Source organism: Melanerpes formicivorus, unplaced genomic scaffold (assembly GCF_026170545.1).
Source record: "Melanerpes formicivorus ecotype bairdi unplaced genomic scaffold, bMelFor1.0.p_v2 SCAF_77, whole genome shotgun sequence".
Taxonomy (NCBI): Eukaryota; Metazoa; Chordata; class Aves; order Piciformes; family Picidae; genus Melanerpes; species Melanerpes formicivorus.
This window is the reverse complement of record NW_027142429.1, coordinates 2865151-2885426: the sequence shown is the minus strand read 5'-3', so window position 1 is coordinate 2885426 and position 20276 is coordinate 2865151. Positions and strand designations below refer to the sequence as shown.

The 20276-nt window shown below is 55.8% G+C and overlaps 1 protein-coding gene across 1 annotated transcript in view; it reads right to left on the bottom strand.

The window, feature by feature from the left end:
- Positions 1–14821, bottom strand: part of ARRDC1 (arrestin domain containing 1) — a 53058-nt gene extending 38237 nt beyond the window's left edge. The window contains exon 1 of the mRNA XM_068164236.1: positions 14640–14821. Within this exon, the coding sequence (XP_068020337.1) occupies positions 14640–14757 (118 nt within the window). The 5' untranslated portion in view covers positions 14758–14821. The remainder of the gene's footprint in view (positions 1–14639) is intronic.
- Between the last annotated feature and the right edge of the window lie 5455 nt (positions 14822–20276).

The following is a 20276-nucleotide window of genomic DNA, read 5'->3' as shown; positions in this document are numbered from 1 at the left end:
CCTAGGGACTCCAAGTGTCACCCTAGGGACTCCAAGTGTCACCCTAGGGACTCCAAGTGTCAGTTCTCCCTGACTGCAGCAACAGGGCCATACTAGCCTGCTGTGAGGTGAAGGCAGGAGGACCCACCTGGGTCTCCTGCACAACCTGGAGAAAGCCCAGACCCAGCCCACACTGCAGGCAGGCTGAGCCAGCTCCTCAACACAGCCTGCAAGGACTCCACTTGTAGCAACAGCATGGGAGTGACAGCTCTGCTACAGGGGCAGTGTGACCCACAGCCACTATTCTCTGGGTTACTTTAGCCATTAAGTGCCCAGCCCAGGGAGGGAGACATTTGTGCAGCTAGGTTGGGCACAGAGCATGTCCCCTCGATTGCAGAAGCCTCCAATAGGAGCCTGGGCAGGTGTGTGCCTGTAAAAAAAGCAGAGCAGCAAACCCTCCCTGAGTCCTTTCCAGGCAGGTTGGTCCTCTCCCCCCTGCAAGCACTTTCTCCATCAGGTTGAGAGCAACAGCAAAAACCAACATCCTTCCAGTTCCTCTCCAAAATCAGGGGTCAACCTGATGCAGATGACACCAAGCTGGGGGCAGGAGCTGAACTGTTAGAGGGTAGAGAAGCTCTGCAGAGGGACCATGCCAGGCTGGGCAGAGGCCAAGGGCAGAAGACTGAACACATCCAAGTGCCAGGTGCTGCACATTGGCCACAACAACCCCAGGCAGTGCTACAGGCTGGGGGCAGAGTGGCTGAGAGCAGCCAGGCAGAGAGGGACCTGGGGGTACTGGTGGACAGCAGCTGAACAGGAGCCAGCAGGGTGCCCAGGGGGCCAAGAAAGTCAATGGCATCCTGGCCTGCATCAGGAACAGTGTGGCCAGCAGGAGCAGGGAAGTCCTTGTGCCCTGTGCTCAGCACTGCTGAGGCCACACCTTGAGTCCTGTGTCCAGTTCTGGGCCCCTCAGTTCAAGAAGGACATTGAGAGACTTGAAGGTGTCCAGAGAAGGGCAAGAAAGCTGGGGAGGGGTCTGGAGCACAGCCCTGTGAGGAGAGGCTGAGGGAGCTGGGGTTGCTTAGCCTGGAGAAGAGGAGACTTAGGGGAGACCTTCTTGCTCTCTCCAACTGCCTGCAGGGAGGTTGTAGCCAGGTGGGGGTTGGTCTCTTCTCCCAGGCAAGCAGCACCAGAACAAGAGGACACAGTCTCAAGCTGTGCCAGGGAAGGTTTAGGCTGGAGGTGAGAAAGAAATTCTTCCCAGCAAGAGAGATTGGCCTTTGGGATGTGCTGCCCAGGGAGGTGGTGGAGTCCCCATCCCTGGAGGTGTTCAGGAAGAGCCTGGATGGGGTGCTTGGTGCCATGGTTTGGTTGATCAGATGGTGTTGGGTGATAGGTTGGGCTTGATGATCTCTAAGGTCTGTTCCAACCTGGTTAATTCTATTCTACTCTAACCCAAGGGAAGGAAGCCACCCCCTGGGCTGCTGGCAGCACAAGCTCCTGCTCAAACCGAAGGCTTTTCTCTCGCTGGTGGAGCTGACAGGTTTATTTATAGCATGGCACTGTTCTATCAGCCTGCTGGCTGCCCTCAGAGGAAAAGGGTCATCTCCAACATCTGGAATGCCACCCCCAGCTGAGCACATCTAACAAGCCTGGCTCTGCACAGGGCTGTGGGTGGCAAACAAGGCCCCGCGGGCTGCAGCAGGGGCACCGGCCCGTGCCACAGGCTGGGCCTGGCATCTGCCAGTCCTGTGCCAAAGGCACACACAGCTCCTTAGTGACAGGCTGGGAGAATCTGGGCTGCTCAGCCTGGAGAGGAGAATCACAGAAACAGTCAGCTTGGAAAAGAGCCTCAGGATCACCAAGTCCAAGCCAGAACCCTGCTCTACAAAGGTCAGCCCTAAACCCTATCCCCAAGCACCACATGCAAACCACCTCGAAACACAACCAGGCTTGGGGACTCCACCACCTCCCTGGGCAGCTCATTCCAATCCCTGACCACTCTTGATGGGAAAATTTTTTCCTACTGTGCCTCTGCAAACTTGTATGAACCACAGCATCATGGAACCAACCAGGTTGGCAAAAGACCTCAGAGATCATCAAGCCCAACCTATTACCTAGTACCTAACACCTCCTGACAACCAAACCATGGCTCCAAGGCAGCCTTAGAGCAGCCTTGCAGTACCTGAAAGGCCTCCAGGAGAGCTGGGGAGGGACTTTTGACAAGGGCTGAGAGTGCCAGGATAAGAGAGAGTGGATTGCAGCTGGAAAAGGGCAGAGTTAGACTGGATGTTAGGAAGAAATTCTTGAGAGTGAGGGTGGGGAGACACTGGCACAGGTTGCCCAGGGAGGTTGTGGATGCTCCCTCCCTGGACTGTTCAAGGCCAGGTTGGATGAGGCCTTGAACAACCTGGGATAATGGAAGGTGTCCCTGCCCGTGGCAGGGGGCTTGGAAGTGGATGATCTTTAAGGTCCCTTCAAACCCAAACCACTCTGTGAATCTATGAAATGCTGCAGCCCAGGCTGGGCCTCAGGCAGGTAATTTCCCTCCATGGTGGCAATGGAAGAAAATGGAAAGGATGATCAGAGGGCTGGAGCACCTCTCCTATGAGGACAGACTGAAGGAGTTGGGGCTGTTCAGTCTGCAGAAGAGAAGGCTCCCAGGTGACCTCATTGTGGCCTTCCAGGATCTGAAGGGGGCTACAGGAAGGCTGGGGAGGGACTGCTCAGGATCTCAGGGAGTGATAGGACTAGGGGGAATGGCATGAAGCTGGAAGTGGGGAGATTCAGGCTAGATGTGAGGAGGAGGTTCTTCACCATGAGAGTGGTGAGACCCTGGAATGGGTTGTCCAGGGAGGTGGTCGAGGCCCCATCCCTGGGGATGTTTAAGAGCAGGCTGGATGAGGCTCTGGCCAGGCTGATCTAGTGTGGGGTGTCCCTGCCCATGGTAGGGGGGTTGGAACTAGATGATCCTTGTGGTCCCTTCCAACCCTGAATGAAACTATGAAACTATGAAACTATGAAAGTGTACCTCAGACCAGTTCTGGGAGCCCAGACTCTCACCCCATCCTAACGAGGTGGCATGGCCCAGCACCATGGAGCCTGCTGCCACACACGGTCAGGGGTTGGTGATGCCAGCCCTCAGGTCCTCATGTAAGAAGAGCAACTGTGCACCACCATAACCAGCCAAGGGCTCAGCCTCTCCCTCCCAAGCCAGGCAGCAGATGCAGGCATCCCCAAGAGCCAGATCAGACAGGAGGCACTGCAGGCAACGTTGGCAGGGAGAGGCAGCTCTCACAGCTCACTACCAGTATCTCCATGCCAGCCACCCACCTCAGCCACACTGCCAGCATTCACAGCCTCCTCTCTAACATCCACCCCTCTAGTATCTGAGGGGAAATGCAGAGAGGCTGCAGAGGAGCAGAAGGCTGGAGGAGATAGTGGCAGTGTTTCACGTCCATCCTCAACCCCTCTGCCAACTTTCAGTCTCAAGAAACTTCTTTCCTTTCTACTTCCCTGGACAGCAATGGAGAGGAGGAAGCTCTGGCCTGGTTGGAGATCAGCATGCCTGTTCTCCTTGAGAGCTATGCTTGAGGCTCACTTCTGGCCCCCCCATCCATGAGAGCCAGGGGTGATCTTACAGATGGATGGGGCTGAGCTTCAGGCAGGGCTTGCTTGCAGCAGGAGTCACACCTTGGCTAAGAGCAGCTCAGCTTCTGACCCAGCAGATCCCAGCAAGTAACACAACCTCTGTCACTTCTTCCTCCTCCTCATCCTCCTTTCTGTTCAGGGCTCAATACAGCTCAGCTCCTGTCTCTCCCTCACCCCACTGCCCAGAGCAGTCCCACCAGCTCTGTGAGGTCCTGCCTGCCAGCACAGGCACCCCTGAGCAGCAGATGCTGCCAGCTTGGTCCAGAAGCATCTCACATGTAAGATCTCAGTGAGGTCCAGGAGAGTTTTACTCACAATCTAAATGTACTGTCATCTTTGTCAGGGGGCCTGGGCAATTTAAACCTCCTTTTGTGAGCCCTGGACAGCCTGTGCTTAAGCAAGCTACACTCTTCAAAGTAGAGCAAGGCTACACACACACGTTTGGCCCCTAGAAGAGCCCTGGGGGAGGGGAAGGCAAGCCCCAGATGCCCAACGTGCAGCCAGACAAGTGGAGCAGGGCCAGCAGCTCAGCCCAGCTATTAGGAATGCTGAGGGACGCCAGGAGGTGCCAGCACTCAGCACTCCAGCCAGCCAGGGACCACAGCCACCCTTCCTCAGGCTAAGCAGCACTGACACTGAAAAGAGGAACCTCTTTTTTTAGAGCTCACCCAGACTGAAACTGGTTTCCACCCAGCACTTAGCACTACTTTAGGCAGAGCAGTTAGGATATTCCTGTACACTTCACTTGGCTGTCTGAAAAAGGAAGAACCGGGCAAGAAACCCCACCACAACCCCACCACAGGCCTCAGGAGACATTTGCTGGGTGCCTTAAGAGCGGTCAGGTCCATGCAGCACCAAACTGCCTCTTGGAGCTCGTTAGCCAACTCCACTGTGTGCCCCCAGCAAGCGCACAGCCAGGCACCTCCTCCCACCCGGCTGGCAGAGCAAGCTGACGATTCTCCCGGCACAAGAGCTCTCTGATGTCCTGGGAACACACCTCTGCCCGTGACCACCGCCGGCTCTGCCTTCTTCCCACAGCCCAGAGCCGGTTCCACGAGCTCTCCCCCGCAGCCAGCCCCTCTGCTCCCCGCCGCAGCATCGCCCTCCGCGCTGGGTGCGAAAGCCACCGCAGGCAGATCAACAGCCACTGCTCAGGTTTCTCTGCTCACCACAAAGAGCTCGATTCAACACAGCCGACTCCCTTTTCAGGCTCTTTCTAAATAAAGGCTTCAAAGACTTCTGGAAATTCGTGCTTAACAAGCTTACTGTAATGCTGGAGAGCTCCCGTGGGCCAGGCTCTGCCGCGGGACTGAGTCACACTCCTTTCCTACTGAGATTCTCAGATACACTTCTCCAGGAGTTAGGGCTAGAACAAGTCCTGCTGGCTGATGCTCGTTTTGGCAGACCCTGGCTGCCACCCACCACACAGCCTGGCACAGCTCTCCTGGTCCTCTCAGCAACAGTCAGCCCCTGCAGGGGCCATGCAGATGCTCAGGAGAGGAGGTAATGTTCCTGTATCCCCTCCTGAGGCTCAAGAGACTCTCCTGACCACGGACTCACCAGCACTTGCTCCCCACCATCAGAGAGGACCACTCACCAAGTCAGCTCACACAGGAGAAGGCTGTTGCAGGTTGGCCACCCCCCACCACACGCTGAGAGGATTCAGCTCAGATAGCATTGCCAGACCCAGGCGTCCTGAGGGAGCCTCTGAAGCCCAGGCCCTGAGAAGGACTTGAGCAGCGAGCTAAGGGCTGCTCAGCAATCCTGGAAACACCAGTTTTGGTGTGAGGGCTGAAGCCCTCACAGAGGGCAAGGATACAAGAGCACAGGTGGCAAGCAAACTGCACTCAGGCCCTGCCGCTCCGCTTTGCTCCGGGCGCGGAACTCACAAGTCAGCAGCTGGAATATGCTGAGACACCTCCAAGTGATTTAGTGCTGCTGCAGCTCCCAAGCACGAGCCTGGAGCCAGCTCACCTCCTCCAGGAAGAGGCACTTGAAACCTCCCATGGTAGAAGAGCAGTGAAGCAACACTGCACTGAGTGCCTCCTCGCTGCGCCCGGGACCGGCGGGTGCTCTGGTGGGCAGGCAGCAAGGCGCAGCGTGGGCTCCCAGCCACCTCGCCTCACCTGCTCCCTGCTGAAGATTTCACACACTACCCTCAGCTCAGGAGCACTGCTCTCACACATCTCACTCGTCAAGACATCCCCCAGCACCAGTGTCTTTGGAGAAAGCAGCCAGGATCCACTTCACCCTGCACAAGAGCTGCTCCTCTGATTTCCTTTGATGCCATTCAAGGCAAGCAGCTGGATTCTCTATTTATAGCAAGATCATCAGTTTGCAGAAACGACTTCTTGTTGTTATCAGAGCACAGGATACATAACAAACCCTTGCTCTGCTAGGAGTGCTGCAAGCTGGCAAAGACCTCCTGCTCAGGCTGGACAGCTGCAGAGGTCCAAGCAGACAGAAAGCAAAGCATCTGGGACAAAGGACCTGACACTCCCTGTCAGGAAGGCAGCACCTCACACCCAGCACACACCAACTCACACCTCCCACACACACACCAATCACACCCACACACACCAATCACACCCACACACACCAATCACACCCCCCCCACACACCAATCACACCCACACCCCACCACCACCAACTCACACCTTGCCTTTCTCTCCCTGGAGACACCAGCTTCCAAGGCAGTTTTATTGAAGTCTTATCACAGGGAGTATCAGTGGTTCAGGTGGGTGGATTCAGGAGGGTTGGACAGCAAGTGGCTGCAGCTGTCTCACCTTTGGCCTGAGCTGCTGGAGCCAGAGGGACCAGGAGCAAGGTTCCATCAGCAAGAACAAAGGACTGGAAGTTGTTAGCATTTGTGCCCCAGAAATGATTCATGCTTCTTGGAAACAGCCTCTTGGCTACAGACACCAGATAAGCTCTGGGGTTTAATCAAGATTCAGGTGCTCAGAGGTCAGGGTGTTTGGAAACCAGGTCTCTAAGTAATTTCAGGCTGGCACTAGCTTGTGACCCTCATCTTAGAATCATGGAATTGTCTGAGTTGGAAAAGCTCTCCAGCCATCAACCCAGCACCACCATGGCCATTAAACCATGTCCCCAAGTGCCATGGCCACAGGCTTTGTCAACACCTCCAGGGATGGGGACTCCACCACCTCCCTGGGCAGCCTGTGCCAATCCCTGACCACTCATGCAGCAAAGATATTTTTCCTAATCTTCAACCTAACCCTCCCCTGGCACAATTTCAGGCTATTGCCTGTTGTTCTACCACCTGAGACTCAGAAGGAGACCAACCCTCACCTCACTGCAACCTCCGTTCAGGGAGCTGTGGAGAGCAATGAGGTCTTCCCTCAGCCTCCTCTTCTCCAGGCTGAACACCCCCAGCCCCCTTAGCTGCTCCTCCCCAGCCCTGTTCTCCAGATCCTTCCCCAGCTTTGTTACCCTTCTCTGGACACACTCCAACACCTCACTGTCCTTCCTGGAATGAGAAGCCAAGAGGGTCAAACACAGTGTCCATCCTTCCCTCAGGACACCCCCACACCACATCTGCCACCGTGACCTGACATCTCAAGGTCTAGATACAAATGTGGGAGTTTGCTCAAGCCATTCCATTCCAGCACATGGCACTGACCAACCCCTCTGAACACAGCACCTGAGGCTGGGCAAAGCAGTACCCAGCCAGCTACCCACTTGCTGCTGAAAGGTTTCTACCCACAAAAGACCCAGCTCATGCTCATCACCTGGAGAAGAGGAGGCTCAGGGGAGACCTTCTTGCTCTCTACAACTATCTGAAAGGAGGTTGTAGCCAGCTGGGGGTTGGTCTCTTCTCCCAGACAAGCAGCACCCAAACAAGAGGACACAGTCTCAAGCTGCACCAGGGGAAGTTGAGGCTGGAGGTGAGGAGAAAGTTCTTCTCAGAGAGAGTTGTTAGCCATTGGAATGTGCTGCCCAGGGAGGTGGTGGAGTCCCCATCCCTGGAGGTGTTCAAGAGGGGATTGGATGTGGCACTTGGAGCCATGCTTTTGTTGTCAGGAGGTATTAGGTCATAGGTTGGACTTGATGATCTCTGAGGTCTTTTCCAACCTGGTTGATTCTGTGATCACTGCCACCCCATCAGCTGGTTGCAACTGGTCTTTGAGCTGGAGCTCAAAGGACTGCAACTGGAGCTGGAGGACGTGGAGCTGCTGTTTAAAGGCCATCACAAGGAGAGAGAAGCCTGCACATCTCTGTGGTCTGAAGCCATCTCACCTCTTATTTCAGATCCTGGACACGACCCAGGGGCTCAGAGCACAGAGAGGCACAGCTCTGCAGAGGGCAAAAATCCGCTGACTGGCAGCAGTCTGCTCCTTTGCTCATTTTCTCCTCTCTAAGCAGTTTGCACTTCCACACGAGAGGTTTGAAGAGTGACAGATTTTAAGAGCAGCACAAAGAGGTAATTAACTGCCACAGCAGTCCCTGCTGCTAGACTTCACAGGTCACAACAGTAGCCAAAAGGCTTTACATTGGATATCTCAGCAATCAGCCCTCAAGAGCTAGGAGGCACCAAAGGAAAACCCAGCGCTGTTTGCTTGCCAGGCTGCTTCAGGAGCAGCTGCCTGGAGCAGGGGGAGGAAAGCCTTGCCCCAGTGCCTGGCACAGCACCTTTCTCTATGCTTTTGCACAGGGCAGGGCTGCAGCAGCTTCACAGTACAACCCAACTCCCCTGTTGGTCCTTCCTCTCTTGGAAGAGCCAGAGCATCCCCTTCTCCAGACAGCAGAAGATGGTCTGCACGTCCATCCTGTTCTTCCTGGCTGTAGGAGCCTCTAGCAAGACTTCAAGTCAAGTGACAGCTACATGTCTTCTACAGACAGACGACTTCCTCCTCCCCAAGGAGGACTTTCAGCAGAAGGCATGCCACCACACACTGTGAGCAGAGGAGGCCTCATCACACACCCACACCTCCCTTGGCAGAGGGGCTGGCAGAGACCCTCCCTGCCTGCTCCTCCTCCCCCGACCTTGCCCGTGGGGCCATTCCAGGGGCGGGGAGGAGAGGGATGGAAATCCACAGACTTCTTCCTCCCAGCCAAGGAGCCTCCCTGCCGCCTCCCTGACTCCAGCCCTGAAAGACGAGCTCCATCTCTGCCAGCTCTGTGCCGCTCCGGGGAAGGGATAAGCGCTCACACCCCGTTTGTCACACTTGGAAGCAAATCAGACAGACAGAACTCTGCTCCACTTGTTCTCCCATTTTGCTCAACAGGAGAGGGGAGGCCGCAGCATCGCCAAGGGAAGCGGCAAGCGGAGCTCCTCGGAGGAGCACGAGCGGCGCGCAGGCGGAGGGAGCAGCAGCGAGAGGCACACAAGCAGCTCACGATTAGTTATCGACTCCAGGGGAGTTGGAGCTCCAGCAACAAGCCAGCCAGGAGAGCAAAAAATCCCTCTTTTGTTCCACGGCCTCAGACAGGCTTGGCCACACAGCTCCCTGCTGGCTCGCTGCAGACAATGAGAAGAGAAAGTTAATCCACTTCCCCTGCAGCGGCAGCCATCCAGGCTGCCGGGGAGAGGGAGCTGAGCGTTCCTGTGCCTCCGTGCCAGCCTCGCCACGGCCTGGCACCCACCGCCGCCAGCCGGCTCCGGGACCTCGCCCGGCGCTGCCGGTGTCACCGGGGACAGTGACAGCCCCAGAGCTGCTCCTGCCTAACACACCCAGCCCTTGCTGCACTGCACCAGCTCCCTTGGCACACCCTGCCCTGGAGCTGGGAGCAGGCAGAGGGTCCCCTCTCAGTGCAGCGGGGACCTGCGCCGCCAAGCACAGATACGGAAACTCTTTGTTTAGAATAAACCAAACCAGGGTGGAAGAGACCTTCAAGATCGTGTCCAACCCATCAACCAATCCAACCCACCTAAACAACTAAACCATGGCACCAAGCACCCCATCAAGTCTCCTCCTGAACACCTCCAATGACAGCAACTCCACCACCTCCCCAGGCAGCCCATTCCAATGGGCAATCACTCTCTCTGTGTAGAACTTCTTCCTAACATCCAACCTGAACCTCCCCTGGCACAGCCTGAGACTGTGTCCTCTTGTTCTGGTACTGGCTGCCTGGGAGAAGAGACCAACCCCCACCTGGCTACAACCTCCCTTCAGGGAGTTGGAGAGAGCAAGAAGGTCTCCCCTGAGCCTCCTTTTCTCCAGGCTAAGCAACCCCAGCTCCTTCAGCCTCTCCTCACAGGGCTGTGCTCCAGACCCCTCACCAACTTCATTGCCCTTCTCTGGACTCATTCCAGCAAGTCAACCTCCTTCCTAAACTGAGGAGCCCAGAACTGGACACAGTACTCAAGGTGTGGCCTGAGCAGTGCAGTGTACAGGGGCAGAGTGACCTCCCTATCAAAGTTCAAATCCACCTTTACAGAAGGCAAACCTCTGACTGGGGACAGAGCAAGCTTCAGACTACCAACCATAGACTGAATCCATTCTTTCACCACCAACCACCTTCCCAAGCAACCCAAGCCAAAGCCCTTCTGCAGAACATTGTTTTCCTCTGGATCAGAGGTCAAGTGATAGAGAGGATCATGGCCCTGAGAGTGCTTTGATGTTAACTCTTCCCCTCCAGAAGGGCATAGGTTATACAAACCTTCACTACTTAAGGGTGGCGAGACACTGGAACAGGTTGCCCAGGGAGGCTGTGGATGTCCCCTCCCTGGAGGTGCTCAGGGCCAGGTTGGATGGAACCTAGACCAACCTGGAGTAGTGGGAGGTGTCCCTGCCCATGGCAGAGGGGTTGGAAGTCCAACCAAAACCATTCTATGAGTCTGTCAAGCATCAAAACCACCTTAATGTCAGTCAGACCCAAACTTCTTCCTCCAGCCCTTCAAGGGAAGCAGAAGTCATCTCAATTTGGACACAGGATTGGAGTGACCTGCTTTTCTAGGTGCCATGGTTTAGTTGACCAGATGGTGTTGGGTGATAGGTTGGACTCGATGATCTCTAAGGGCTTTTCCAACCTGCTTAATTCTATTCTACTTCATTCTTCATCACCAGCTTTCTCAGCTCTCCATATGAGGAGTGAGAATATTTACTACACTTCAGATTTGAGATGAAAACAATGATTCACAGGCCCTCTGCTCTGCAGAAATGGGAGTTGTATACCTGGGTGCTTCTAGAGCCTGAACAGATGTAGGTACTTGTGCCTGGAGCTTTGTAGTTCAAGAGAGTGACTTTAAAGTCAAGTCATCACTGCATAAACTTGGACAGCTAAATAACAGAGATCAGCAAAGTGATGAAATCTGCTCTGGAAAGCACTTGCAGTTTCTTTACTCTCCATGACCTGGGAGGGAGGGCTGTTATTTTACCATTACACTTCTGCCCTTGAGAAGCCTCACTGAATGGCAGGCAGCAGGACTGAAATCATCTGCACGGACCCTGGAAGCCACAGAGCCGAGAGGAAAGTGCTCCAGCATCCCTGAGCAGCAAAGCCTTTGTTCCAGCACACTCCTGCCAGCAACCAGGGCTGCCTGTCCAGCTCAGAACAAACCTATTCCCCTCCCTCCTCTCCCCCAAATTAACTCCATCTCCAGCTGTCCCAGCGCCAGCTTCCTGTTCAGATTAATTATTCTTTGTACACCCGTGTTTGATGATTTACCCAGCAAGCCAGGCACAATGAGCAGGAATCCTGCACTCCCATTACTGCCTCTCCCCTGAGGCTCAGAAGTTTTCAGGGAAGCTGGCACAGGAGGTGCCTCCTCAGAAGGGTCACCAAAGGCCAGGCATCGTTTGTGAGCTGCCGCAGGGTCAGCTGAAGCTGCTGGGCTACTGAACAGCCCTTTGCTGCTAGTCACATTATCACCAAGGTTGGAATAGACCTCAAAGATCATCAAGTCCAACCTGTCACCACAGACCTCAAGGCTAGACCATGGCACCAAGTGCCACATCCAATCCCCTCTTGAACACCTCCAGGGATGGGGACTCCACCACCTCCCTGGGCAGCACATTCCAATGACCAATGACTCTCTCCGTGAAGAACTTCCTCCTCACCTTGAGCTTCAACTTCCCCTGGCACAGCTTGAGACTGTGTCCTCTTGTTCTGGTGCTGGTTGCTAGAGAGAAGAGACCAACACCTTCCTGGCTACAACCACCTTTCAGGGAGTTGTAGAGAGCAATGAGGTCACCCCTGAGCCTCCTCTTCTCCAGGCTAAACCACCCCAGCTCCCTCAGCTTCTCCTCACAGGGCTGTGCTCAAGGCCTCTCCCCAGCCTTGTTGCCCTTCTCTGGACACCTTCAAGTCTCTCAATGTCCTTCTTGAACTGAGGGGCCCAGAACTAGTCAGCTGGGCTGGCACAGAAGCTGGCGTAGGTGGGAGCATTTATGATCCCAAAAGGTGTGTCTCCAGCTGTGCTTTCCTCTGACCCAAGGTTTCTGGTGTGTTTAGCAAGGCAGGATGAGCTGTGTTTGTTTGTCCACCTTGCAGAAGGTGCAATTTTCAAGAGCACCAAAAGGAGTTACCCTGTGCAGCAGTCATTTGCAGCCTTGTTAGCCTTTGTGATCTCCAAAACCACAACACTGAGAAGCCACCGCACCAGGCTGGCTCAGGAAATGGGAAGTGCTGAGCCTTGGTGCTGTGGGCCAGGCCTGCAATGGGTGAGGACTTGGTGTCTTCCCTTGGGAGCTGCTTACTAGTCTGCAAAGTCACAGCTGGTCACAGGAGCTGTAGGTGTGCATGCAGCATACACCAAATTGATGCCACTCCCCAGCAGAAAGCCACAGCGTGGCAGAGGTCATCTCACACCTCTGCTGTTGAGCCCATGGAGCTCAGCACGGCTGACCAGTCCCTCTATAACCTCTTTCCAGAATGGATTTGCCTGCTGTCACACCAGGAAGTGTCAGCATCTACATGAGCCTCCCCTTCTGAGGGTGAAACACTTCCTTCAGTCAGAAGGAGAGGGTGCACAGCCAAGAAAACTGCAGCCCCAGCGTGGAGGCTTTAAACAGCAGAGGCCATAAACCAGAGAGCAAGGAGGGGGACACACAGCAGAGTCACCCTGTGCTCTGCAGAGGTTGATATTACATCCCAGTGGGACTTATTTGGGCAGGTTCAGGCACCAGTTATAGAAAGCTTTCACCCCAGCTGACAAAGCCAATGTTCAGAAACCTCAGCCCAAAACAGCCACTCAGGTCACCTCTGCACAGAGAGGGAACAGCTACACATCCCACCTCGGATTTTGGCTCAATGCTTCTGCCAATACTCAGGCCAGATCCCAAAGGTTCACAGAGTCAAAGCAATAAGGAAGCAGAAAAAAGATCTAGAACAAAGAGACACCTTCTTCCTTCTCCACAGCCAGCTGCAGCACACTGGGATGCAAATGACATCAGGCAAAGAGGAGAGCCTGGCAGTCCCTCTCCAAGATGGGAGTTGTAGGGGCAACAGCAAGGTGTAACTGTGCCCAGCTGACAGTGCAAGGGGCCAGCACAGCTGAGCCCTCCAAGGCCAGAACCACTCTTGTCCCATCCAAGAGGCACCTTCAGGAACTGGGGTGGAATTCAGTGGGATGGGGCAAGGATGGAAGCCAGCCACAATGCACTAAAAACGTATTTGCTGGAAGAATTCTGCCTGGGAGTACCCTCCAAAGTGACAGACACTGGATGTGCAACTGGTTTGCTCTGAGAGGAGTTAAACAGGCTACAAGCCTGTACTTGCCCTAGATATGGTTTTCCTCAGGAAGCTTCCAAAAAAAAATCTTCTGCAGACAACTGGGAGCGGTGCTCACAAAAGCCAGGCACAGGCAAGCACAGACACCATCATCCAGGCTGATGGCTCTCTCCAAGAAATTCTGCATTTGCCATCCTTTGGTCTTTCCCTCCCCCCTCCCCTCCCCCCAATAATCTGTGTGAAAGGAAGAAACATGCACACAGGAGAAGCAAGCAAGACAACCCAAAGGAAAACAGCAAGTCGGTTCACAGCTCCATAGCACTGAGCACAAAACTAACTTGTAAACACAAACGACTTCCTTAAGGCAGGGGACCAAGTTCCCAGTTTAGAAGGTCTGATCCCAGCAGCTTGCCTCACCCCAGTCTATCCCGGTCCTCTGTCCTGACAGACTGAACCGGCCAGTGAAGGACCGGGGTCTCACTTGGAGTGACAGCCAACCATGCACCTCAGCCAGCTCCAGCACCACCCGCACTGCTGAGACCACTCCTGCTTGCCCACCATGCAGGAGGGCACTCACGCCCCCCTCACACAGAGCCGTGTACTCAGCCTGGACATCTCCCCGACCAGTACTCCCACAACTCAAAACGTTCAAGTTCATTCGAGATGTTACAAAAAGCCGGTTGCGAACGGGTGGGCAGAAGCTCCTGCTGCAGACAGCCGGGACATCGCATCGCCCACCTCCTCCCGGCCTCCTCCCACCAGCCTGCCGTAAAAAACACCCATTTCGGCACTCTCCCAGACCCCGGAGCACCGGGGCTCGGTGTTCACGGCAATGCTGGCAGCCCAGCGAGGCCGCAGGGCACCGGGAAAGAAGGCAGGACGCCGGGACCAGGCTCCTGCAGCCGCCTCCCGGTGCCACCGCCCTGGGCACCCGGAGCTTCGGCGGCTGCGGCGAAAGGAGCCGGTGCCGGGCTGGGTGTTTTTACTGGGTGGGGGGTGCTGATTCATTTGCCTTTCTTTCTTTATTTATTTCTTTTTTTTTAATGAGATGGGAGGGAAAAAAAAAGTCAGAGGAACGATAGAAGAAAATAATTCAGCAGGTTGCTCCTGTCGGCGCCGCCGCTCGCCTCCCCCGGCCGCCTCATGGCAGGAGCTGCAAGCCGCGAAGCTCCGGCTCCCCAGCTCCGGGGGACGACGGCACACACCTCCTCCCGGGCCCCCCGCCCCACTTCCAGCACCACGGGCAAGGGCAGCCCGCGTCCCCTCCCCCGGACTACCCGCACCGCTCCCGGGCCCCGCACCGCCGCGGCGGGAACCCGGCCCGGGGAGGGCCCCCCCCCAGCCCGGGGGAGACGGCAGGCAGGCCGCGGGCTCACCTCGGTACTGCAGCGAGCCCGACAGGCGCACGGTGACGGTGCCGGCCAGCGGCTCCCCGGGGCTGTAGACGACGCGGCTCTCGCCCAGGCGGATCTCGAAGAGCTGCACCTTCCCCATGGCCCGGCCCGGCCCGCTCCGCCGGCAGCGCTACCTGCTGCCGCCTCGCTCCACGCCGCGCCAGTCCCTGCCCCGCCACGGCCGGCTCCGCCCCGCCCCCGCCCCCGCCCCCTCCCGCCCCGCCCGCGCGGTGGGGCCGGGGCGGGTCCTGGGGCATCGACGGAGCGCCGTGGGGATGGTCGTGAGGGAAGGGGCGGGGGGTGCCACCGGCTTGTGCGGTGCCGTGAGGGACACGGCAGCCGGTGCGGCCAGGCTGTGGGGCAAGGAGCCGGTGGTGGGGCTGAGCTGTGAGGCAAGGAGCTGGTTGTGGGTCCAGGCTGTGAAGGGAAGGAGCTGGTTGTGGGTCCAGGCTGTGAGTCAAGGAGCTGGTTGTGGGGCTGAGATGTGAAGGAAGGAGCTGACTGCCCCAGCATGGGGCCACCTTGCCTCTTGGTTCTCCCTGCTCCCTCTAATCTGATCTCCTCCCTGTAATTCTCCCAGCCCAGCTGTCACCTCTCCCCCCTCCTATTTTTATAACCCAAATCGCTTTAAGTGTCCAGCAAGAGGTAAATAGAAGGGACTTGATGGTCGCCTGGGACCGGGACTGAGGAGTAAATGACATCCCCGTGTGCCCCACATATCAGCAGGGTGCAGGTGTCTGACCCAGCTGGGGTGCCCCGGGAAGCTGGGGGGGTGAGCAGCAGCCTTCCCTCCACCATGCTTGCCGTGTCCGTCCCCTCCCATCCCCCCCCTCTCCCCGAGCATCGTGTAACAATAAAAAGCATCAGTGAAACCCACACCAAGGGCAGCGCCGGGGAAAGGCACCACCCGGCTGCTGGCACGCTGGCTGAGGGCATTGCAGGATGAAGAAGTGTAAAAGGGGCTGTTACCTGCAGAGCACACCCAGCCCAGACCCTGTCGGACAGACAGACACCCTCCCGCAGACCTGCAGTGACACCAGTCCGTGCGCATGGGGCTGCAGGACCCCTTGCGCTGCTGGGTGTCTCGATGGAAAAGCTCTCGTAGAGCACCACAGGAGTTTATATACTCCCGGGGCTCCTGCTGAGAAGGCTCGCTCTCTTCTCGGGTGGTTAAAAGCTGCCTCTTGTTTGCAGCCTGAGAGTACAGACAGGCAAGGAGCACTCCTGCGCTCCCGTGCCAGGGCTGCCAGCAGCGCATCTCTTCCGCGGGGTGTACGCAGGGCTGCATCCACACGCATCCACACACATCCACACACCGCTCTCCTTGTGCTGCCCTTAGCTTTTGTTTTGCCAGGCTATGCACGCCAATTTTCTCCTCTCTCTCTCTCTCGGTTTTTTTTTCCCCCTGTAAGACGAGCTTGCAGCCTTTCATCAGTCTCTGCAGACCCTGTTTAGCTCTGCCAGCAAAAACAAACAAATTGAGGGGGAGTTGAAAGCGCCCTGAGCTAGAGCAGATTTACTGAGTTCCCTTCCCCCATGGGAAGTGGCTGAGGACTCAGGGCTCTGCAGGCTGCCGAGGATGCCCCATCGCTGCTGCGGCACCCTCGCTCCTAAGGGGCACCAAGACGCGTGATGCCTGGGGGTGAAAACAAGCCCCCCCCCCCCCCCATTGCCAAGCCTGTCACGCTGCACCGCAGGTCTCCTGGTGCAAGCAGGTTTGTGCTCCTTGTTTGCAGAAAAGTTGATTCTAAGCACAAGTTGCTCGCCCAAGGTCACAATGGGAACGAAAAGGATTCCTGTGCCAGGCGCTGAACAAAGGCACCCGAGCTCTGGCTGTGCAGGCTGTGGCACAGCTACAGCACTGCAAGGCAGGCACTGAGTGCTGAGACCTGAGAATGTGACATCTCTCCTGTGAAGAAAGATTAAGAGATCCTAGGGCTGTTTAGTCTTCAGAAGACAAGGCTGAGAGGGGATCTTATTAATGTTTATATCTGAGGGGTGGGTGTCACGATGAAGGTGCCAGGCGCTTTTCAGTGGTAATAGGACAAGGAACAGCAGGTACAAACTGGAACGCAGGAGGTTCCACCTCAATGTGAGGAGAAACTTCTTTGCTGTCAGGGTGCTGGAGCCCTGGAGCAGGCTGTCTAGAGAGATGGTGGAGACTCCTTCTCTAGAGACCTTCAAAGCTCACCTGGATGCACTCCTGTGTGTCCAGCCCTAGGTGACCCTGCTTTGGCAGGGGGGTTTGATTAGGTGATCTCTAGAGGCCTCTTCCAACCCCCAACACACTGTGATTCCATGGCCCTGGCTGCAAAGCCACAGCATTAATTCATCCCCCAGACCACACACAGCAGTTTGCAAGATGTAACTGGATGGGTACAACTCAATGTATGTGATGCCTGCAGCACCAGGGCACATGCTGTTCCCTATACAGGGACTGGTGGTGTTTGGCTTAGGAGGCTTTTACTCATTGAGGTCACACAGGTATTTGTGTTGCTGCCTCCCTTCTCATCTGCATGTGGCCCCGAGTCACACCTGTCACCTAATGGTGTGTGGAGTCACCAGGGCTGAAATTCAGAGCAGTTAAAAAAGCCCAGAAAGATATTGATAAACTGCAAAAGATTGACTTTCTGACTATTTTGGGCTATTGTCTGGAAGGGGGGGTGGGAAATTAGAGTAGAGTAGAGTAGAGTAGAGTAGAGTAGAGTAGAGTAGAGTAGAATAGAATAGAATAGAATAGAATAGAATAGAATAGAATAGAATAGAATAGAATAGAATAGACCAGCTTGGAAGAGACCTTTGAGATCATCAAGTCCAACCTATCACCCAACACCATCTGATCAACTAAATCATGGCACCAAGTGCCTCATCCAGTCTCCTCCTCAACACCTCCAGTGATGGGGACTCCACCACCTCCCTGGGCAGCACATTCCAATGGGCAATCTCTCTCTCTATGAAGAATTTCTTCCTAACCTCCAGCCTAAACCTCCCCTGGCACAGCTTGAGACTGTGTCCTCTTGTTCTGATGCTGCTTGCCTGGGAGAAGAGACCAACCCCCACCTGGCTACAGCCTCCCTTCAGGGAGTTGGAGAGAGCAAGAAGGTCTCCCCTGAGCCTCCTCTTCTCCAGGCTAAACAACCCCAGCTTCCTCAGCCTCTCCTCACAGGGCTGTGCTCCAGACCCCTCCCCAGCTTTCTTGCCCTTCTCTGGACACCTTCCAGCATCTCAACATCTTTCCTAACCTGAGGAGCCCAGAACTGGACACAGGACTCAAGGTGTGGCCTCAGCAGTGCAGAGTACAGGGGCAGAATGACCTCCCTGCTGGCCACACTGTTCCTGATGCAGGCCAGGATCCCACCAGCCTTCTTGGCTGCCTGGGCACACTGCTGGCTCATGTTCAGCCTACTGTCCACCAGCACCCCCAGGTCCCTCTCTGCCTGGCTGCTCTCAGCCACTCTGACCCCAGCCTGTAGCACTGCCTGGGGTTGTAAATCTCACTTCCTCTGGGTGCTCTCTCCTCTCCCTCCTCTTGCTGTAGGACCTCAATGTCTTTCTTATACTCTGCCCCCCAGAATTGAACCCAGCACTCAATATAAGCAGAAAACTTCATGATTAACTCCTAGGCATCAGATGCTGGGCTGCATCACCAAAGTCATCACCAGCAGAGATAAAGAAGTCATTGTCTCACTCTACTCAGCATTGGCCAGCCCACACCTGGAGCACTGCCTGCTGTTTTGGCCCCTGCTGTGATGAAAAAGGCTGGAAAGTGTCCAAAGAAGAGCCAGGAGATGCTCAGAAGCCTAGCAACCAGCTGATAGAGCTGGGTTTGTTCAGCCTGGAGAAGAGAAGGCTTAGGGGAAACCTTATTGCCAAGGACCAGAACAGAAAGAGTGGCTGCCAGGAGGATGGAGACTCCCTTTCCACAAGGAGTCCCATGGAGAAGACAAGGGGAGATGGGGGCAAGTTCCTGCTGGGGAGATTCCCAGTGGAAAATGTTCCCCCATGAGAACAGTCAGAGACTGGAATCATCTCCCAAGGCAAGCAGTGGACTCCACTACCTTGGCCAGTTTGAAGACTCAGCTTGGCAGGGTGCTGGGCCAGCTCATTTCAACTACATCATCACCGAGAAAGGTTGGAGCAGGTGATCCTTGGGGTCCCTTCCCAGCTGGCATTCTGTGACTGTGATAAATCTGTTCCTCTCTCAGTCTTCCAAGTGTTGTCCTGCAGTTGTGCCCAGTGACAGGGAGGAAGCACAGCCTCACCTGACCATGCCTCATGCTGGACACACTCATCTCACCTGGTGGGGCTGAGCTGGGCGAGGGTGCCAGGAGCCCTCGGCGCCAGGCAGCACGGAAATGCCAGGAGCTCTGAGCTGTGACTGATACCAGTTTGATGCTGCGAGGCTGCTGCTGGGTGAGGCAGCAGCACATTGCCCCCAGGGCACTTTGTAGTTATGTCATTTCCACCTGCTCCCTTGTGCTGGGGTGTGTGGGGGCTGGGGAGCCAGGCCAGCCTCACAGGGTGCTGCCCAGCACCCTGGGGACACTGCTGCCCTCTCCTGCTCTCCAGTCCCTCTGCTAGAAGGGGGCGAGGAGACATTCATGGAGTTGCAGATTTGTTTGGGTTGGAAAATACCTCAAAGGCTAAGTCAAATCATTAACCCAGCACTGCCAGGTCACCACTAAACCATGCCACATCAACACAGCTTTTCAGTCCCTCCAGGGATGGTGACTCACATCAGTGCCCTGGGCAGTCTGTTCCAGGGCTTGACAACCTTTTGGGGAAGAAATTATTCCTCATTGTCCAACCTAAACCTCCCCTGGTACAACTTGAGCCCTTTCCTCTTTGTCCTGCTGCTTGTGCCTTGGGAGAATAGACCAACCCTGACCTGGCTCCAGCCTCCTCTCAGGGAGTTGTGGAGAGCAATGAGTTCTCCCCTCAGCCCCATTTTCTCCAGACTAAGCAACCCCAGTTCCCTCAGCTGCTCCCCAGAAGACTTGTGCTCTAGTCCTTCCTCTCAACCCAGGAGTTTGCTTAAGAGCTTTTGCTCCTCCAACCTCTCCCCCATCCTACTGAGGGGGACAAGTGAGTGACCTGGTGGGGGCTTTGCTGGTCAGCCTACAGCACCCTGTAAGGTCAGGCACTGGAGTAGCTGTGATGGAGGAAGAAAGCAAGCAGTAGAGCGGCACAGCTGAGGCAGCCTGCATCAGGAACAGTGTGGCCAGCAGGAGCAGGGAGGTCATTCTGCCCCTGTACACTGCACTGGTTAGGCCACACCTTGAGTCCTGTGTCCAGTTCTGGGCTCCTCAGTTTAGGAAGGAGGTTGACTTGCTGGAACGAGTCCAGAGAAGAGCAACAAAGCTGGGGAGGGGTTTGGAACACAGCCCTGTGAGGAGAGGCTGAGGGAGCTGGGGTTGCTTAGCCTGGAGAAGAGGAGGCTCGGGGTGAGCCTCTCTACAACTACCTGAAGGGAGGTTGTAGACAGGCAGATGATGGTCTCTTCTCCCAGGCAGCCAGTACCAGAACAAGAGGACACAGTCTCAGGCTGTGCCAGGGGAGGTTCAGGTTGGATGTTATGAAGAAGTTCTATACAGAGAGAGTGATTGCCCATTGGAATGG